Source organism: Perna viridis, chromosome 10 (assembly GCF_037379345.1).
Source record: "Perna viridis isolate PV_CMFRI_1.1 ecotype Kerala chromosome 10, ASM3737934v1, whole genome shotgun sequence".
NCBI lineage: Eukaryota > Metazoa > Mollusca > Bivalvia > Mytilida > Mytilidae > Perna > Perna viridis.
This window is the reverse complement of record NC_142454.1, coordinates 12,627,048-12,633,160: the sequence shown is the minus strand read 5'-3', so window position 1 is coordinate 12,633,160 and position 6,113 is coordinate 12,627,048. Positions and strand designations below refer to the sequence as shown.

Below are 6,113 nucleotides of genomic sequence, written 5' to 3'. Positions count from 1 at the left end.
AACTTTTCTACATTATTTCTATTTATTTTTCCTCATCCCTATATAGGTTTCAACGATATTTTAAATAGAGAATCCGAGAATCAAAGTTTTTAAGTCCTTATCTCATCCCGAAACCATTTAGCAGGTACTTGTCATATGCATAGAAAAGAATACTTTGTTTTCGAAGTATGATCAGTTAACCCAATGTAATTAAACAAGCATTATTTTTTTTCAATCAAGCTTAAGTTATATAGTTATTATTTGACTGTACTTTACTCTCTAGTGATTCACCATCAACGATAAATCATATCAGAGTATTTTACTCATCATTTAATTTACATCTGAACTTCTAGTTATAATCATTGCTAGCAAAACTGTTTGTATGGAAAGACTAATAATGACACATTGGATTTCATTTCTTGTGTTTATTCAAAGTGTCCGTTTATTATTATCTAGGCAAATTTCATCACATTACATATCTGACCAAGCATTTAACAACCGTTTATCACCGGTCGATTTCCTGTCCGAACAGCACCATTCAACATCCATTCAATGTGCCTTAGCCTGTGAGAAAGCAGATGACTGCAAGTCTTATTTCTACAACATTAATAGTTCGGACTGCAAACTGGTGTCCTCAATCTTAAACAATCTAAATAATACAACAAGTTCCATTGGAATGAAATATTATATAGATAAATCAGGTAAGCTCAAAAGACTTTGAGTGAATGGTACACAATTCATTTTCTCTTTGCCACGACAAAATATAAAAAATGTCGTTTTTCTTAGAAATTACTTGGTAGAACATCCATGGGTTATTTACAATATAAATAGTCTTTTAAAATAGCAATAAAACATTATGAGTGAGTAAATAAAAGATCAGTTTTTACTCGTGCAGATCAGATTTTACTCGTGCACAACATACGTTCGGCGCTCTTCGGCAGTCCTAGTTTCATTTTTCTTTTGTTATTGCAAACATACATATTTTGTACAGTTTAAAAGAAAAAAAACCACGATGCTCTAATGAAATACATAAATAAACAACTACACGTGTTACTTCTTAGTCAACAAATCACCGAAGTTGATAATAATGAATAAAGTGGTTCAAATTGAATTATAATTCTCTATGATTATATTGGAACTATTACACTCATAGAAACGTTCACGTTTCCCTTTTAGGCGATCGTGCATTGTTTATCGATCGTTTGTACATCGTTTTGCATTCGTTTAAAGCACGATCAACGCAAGATAGAAGCGTTCGTTTATTTTTGTACATTCTTTTTTTTTATTTAAATGTTATTTTTATATCTTTTGCTATTATTTTTTTGTATGTTCAGTAATGTTATTTTCGATTTTTGCTTTCTTCATTAATATTCGTAAATATTATGGATTTTGCATGATTCTTATGTGGAGTGTTACTTAAATTTGCGATTTTGCATTTATTGAGATTTGTTTATTTGCAAAATATGTGCCATATATTCCTGTTTTCAAAACTTTTCATCACAACATTCCAATTGTTAGGTTCCTTTTTACAAAAAGAAAATATATGAAAGAACTAAAGAAAAAAAAAAGGATAAGTATTTTTTAACAATAATTCACAATATATAACGTTGTGACATTGTTGTCAATTGACCAGTGGTATTTATTTTATTTGCAGCTTACGGATATCTAAAGTGTTTTTATCTTACAATACGTATAGGATTTTTGTTCAATGTTTTACTTATGTGCGAGCATAGTTGTTTTACAACATTTTCGATTTTAAACTGCATTCGTCATTTTTTGTGAAATGTATATTGTAAATATATAAAATCCCTGACGTCATTCAAAACTCTGAAATCGTCGCAAGGCTAAAAATTTGATCGATGCTTTATGTTACAACAAATCTAAATATATTTTAGTATTTTACATTGTTTTCAGAAATAAGATGTTCAGGCCAACATAGTATCTACGGAACGAACATTACGGTTGTCGACGTAGATCCCGTTCCTGGGTTAAAAATATCATTCAAATGTTCACCAGGATATTACTCTGACGGTCATGGGGGTTTCATCACCTGTCTAGATAATGGTACATGGTCTGAACCACTTGATCCGTGCAAAAGTATGTACAAATCAATGAAAAGGGGATGTATACCACGTTGGGTTTCTCGATGAGGGTTCTTTCCGATATATTTTTATACTTGTGTTCTTTTTTCTTATTCTGATTATCGTAACTTTGGATTCAACTAAAATTCTTTGGAAAAACGAAATCCCAACAATGTTTATCAAATATATCCAAGCAATATTTTGTTAATTGTGTGGTTAATTGAATAACTAAGCAAAAGTACGGCATATCCAAGTCATAACTTAAGTAAGTAATTACTGACCTTACATTCAGATTCCAAAATGACTAATTCTTTGGGTAATCTCATTGTCAGTCTCTATAAGAATCAAGCAGTAGGTTAAACGTATTATAAAAAACCCCCACTATTTTGATAGTTTAATATTACTGTTTGTACTATTAGAATCAATGAAAAGATATAAGATTTTACATTATCACATTGGTAAATTGAGTTATAATTTTATTGGAATATTCTGAAAATGAACATTAAGGGCAGATGACTCTGTCAAGAACTTCAATTTCTCTAACATTCTATTGAAAAATTTCTAAGCAAGTCCAGTGATGCAGAATTCAAATAGTGGTCTTTTAAATAGAAATATTATCCTTCAGTGAAATTACATTGTCAGATCTGTGAGTTTTTGACATGCATTTTTTCTGATTTTTTCCATAAAAACTGATTCTTACAAAGCTTACACTTAAATAGTATTTTTTGGTTTGTTTGTCGATTAATTCCACTTAAAAACTGGCACTTACGAAAAGCCAAATCAATTAAACATATTCTTAGATATAGATGTAGGTACTTCAAAAGCTCGGTCTTTTAAGTACAATACATTGTTTGTGTCTCTCCAGTGATTTTTTCGCAATATGATAAAGCAGTTCTTGAAAATAGTCAGATTATTATTAAAGTTTTGATTTACACACTTTTAACATGAAACATTAATTATATAATATTACAAACTAGAAATTTAATATAAAGTAGAAAGAGTAATCAAGGGAACCAAGGTTATAGCGGTAATCAAAAGAATGTAATCAAGGGACAAAGACCGGACATGGAAAACAGACATTCACAACAAAGAACATAAAGTAACTAAAATCATACATACAAAGTAACAAAAGTAAATGAGCAACTCGGACTCCACTTAAAACTGGGAGCATGGACCAGGTGCACCGGTAGGGTAAGGTCCTCTTCTTTTCTAGAAACACCCGCCGAGTTGCTCATAAAAAGTCAAGTCCGGGGTAGATAAACGAGGAAAGGAAAACTATGACCCGTTGAATACATCAGTTTTCATGGTGCTGATGGATACACCATATTGATCCACGAGTTCATGATGACGACCATAAAACTTCTGTAGTGATGACTTCAATCTTGTAGAAAATATTTAATTCTTAAATATGATTCCACTAAGCACTTTAAGGTATTGCAATATCAGACAGGCATCATCCTAAATGCCACCGGATGATTTGTACTTACTATTAAAATGTTCCCAAATCGGAATGTATGGATTTGTTCTATTTGGCCGTTTTACCAACATGAAAAAGTAATCAAGGGAACCAAGATTCATGCGGAAATCAAAAGAATAATCCAGGGAAAAAGACCTGACATGGAAAGCATACATACACAACACAAACATGAAATAACAAAAAAAAAAACATACAAAGTAAGAAAAGTAAATGAGCAACTCGGACTCTACTAAAACTGGGAGCATGGACCGGTAGGGTAAGCGTGTAGATGAATCACCGTACGGTCCACGAGTTCATAATGAAGACAATAAAACTTCAGTAGTGATGACTTCAATCTTGTAGCAAAATAACTCTGTTTCAGAAGACCAAATGTAAGTAGTCTAGCACGATACCAAAAGTCTGTGTAGTTATAGCAAGCTCTGGCATAACATATGAGTTGTGATATGAAAACATGCAGGTACTGAAGGGAAGTTGCCACAGATGGAAGGAAAGTTGACAATACGGAATGAAAAGTCATAGCGTTTTTCGTATGGTCAATAGTTTGGTCAATAGTTTTCCTTTACAATGGATTTCAAAGTGCAGGTTAAGATATGCGACTGACTTCATAGTGTCTGTAGTATCCTTTATCTCAAGTCCTTTTGGGTAGATGCGATGTATAAACTCCCCGAAACTAGGATTGTTTACCGATAATACGTCATCTATATAGCGGAAAATGAGATTTAAGGATCTAGTTAAACGATTTTCCTTCCTTTGGATCAGATCAAATATAAAGTCAGCATGATAAGAGTGAAGGAATATGTCAGGAAGTAGAGGAGCATAATTTGTTCCCATTGGAATGCCGACCTTTTGTTGGAAAACGCGTCTACCACACTAGACAAATATGTTGTCGATAACAAATTCCAGTATTCTGAAAACTTCTTCTGTATATTTGGAAGATAATTTAGAATTGCTTTTTTACAAAGTATGAGGAAATTCAACCAAGAACTATGTACGGTCTTTTTGGAGTAACAACGATGTATAATGTTTTTGAGTCAAGACTTTAACTGAGTATGCGGAATAGAAGTATAAAGAGTTGAAAAATGATAGATTGCAATGAATTATGTTCGTATGATAAGTCACGTTACAGACAAATTTTCTTGCAGCATCAAGTATATCTGTATTGTTATTATTTGAAAATTATATATTCCCCGCCCATTGGCAAGTGGGAGTATATAGTCATTGTGATATGGCTGTTCGTCCATCCTTCCGTTTGCACTTCCTCCCCTTCCGTTACACGGAGGGGTTACCATCCGTTATCCCTCCTACACCACTAAATGGAAATAGTGAAATAGTCAGAGAATTCTTAATTAAACATTTCCTTCGTGAATCTCCTATTTTAGATCTTGATCTGAATGGAGGTAAAAGGTGCATGTTATCAAATGGGGTGATGGGTATCAAGTTAGTGAGCATTTTTTTCTGGTTTTTTATCTTGTAATTACTTTGCTTTAAAAAAATGTATCAAAAATATGGTGCACCTGATCCATGCTCCCAGTATTTAGTGAAGTCCGAGTTGCTCATTTACTTTTGTTACTTTGTGTATATAATTAAGTAACTTTATGTTCTTTGTTGTGTTTGTCTGTTTTCCATGTCTGGACTTTGTTCCTGGATTTCATTCTTTTGATTTCTGCTAGAATCTTGGTTCCCTTGATCACTCCTTCCATGTCTGGTCTTTTTCCCTGGATTACATTCTTTTGATCTCCGCTAGAATCTTGGTTTCCTTGATAACTCGTTCACGTGTAAGCTTTGAAAGATAGAAAATTGACTTCTATTTGAAATAATAATGATAGAAGAACATTTTCTTTTGATAGGATGTAGTAATTATAGCGACACATACGTAATGCGTCCTGGAAAAAACTTCTATCCTCCTCAGGATGTGATAGGTGGTTGGTATCCCACAATTCTTGGTGAGCTCACAGCTAATAAATGCACAGAAAGTTGTACAAATAGAGAACTATTCACATGTCGAGTGACCTACTTTTACAACCACGGAGGGGACCAAAGTAGCTGTCTGGATATGCCAATTCGGATAGAAGATAATTTTCAAGAATACAGAAAGTACTACCATGACAATTCTAGTTATCAAGAGTATGTGAGGTTGTGTGTATAGACGCTATGAAAAGATGTAGAATTATTGATATAAACAATTGAAAATGTCATGCAAGTGTCAATTTATAAAAAGGATATTTTATTAACAATGAATATTTTTTAAAAAATCCATCTATAAACATTTAATATCGACCTAGTTCATTCCTTTTTTTATTCCCAGTTTCGTAGTTTTAGGATTGATATGCAAACATATCAGCCGACAAGATAAAAAATTAAATTTAAAATCAGCGTCATTTTCTGTCGAGGGGATTCATATTTTTTTCGGTAACAAGTACATGTAGTATGTTCAGATTTGGACGACGGGTTTTTCATTCTATGAATACTAATATTTTCCTTATAATATCTATCACGAAAATTTGATTTCATATCAAGACGGGAAACTAGATTTGACATTGCTTTGCTCTTTGGATGAATTATTTGGAAACAACCCT

General features: G+C 32.6%; 1 protein-coding gene across 1 annotated transcript; it reads left to right on the top strand.

Moving 5' to 3' along the window:
* The first annotated feature begins 370 nt into the window (after positions 1 to 370).
* On the top strand, positions 371 to 5,813 carry LOC148604569 (uncharacterized). The gene is made up of 3 exons (XM_088551049.1): positions 371 to 680; positions 1,894 to 2,076; positions 5,385 to 5,813. Exons 1-3 carry the CDS (start codon positions 377 to 379, stop codon positions 5,681 to 5,683), a joined length of 786 nt encoding a protein of 261 aa, XP_088407175.1. The 5' UTR covers positions 371 to 376; the 3' UTR covers positions 5,684 to 5,813.
* Positions 5,814 to 6,113: the final 300 nt, after the last annotated feature.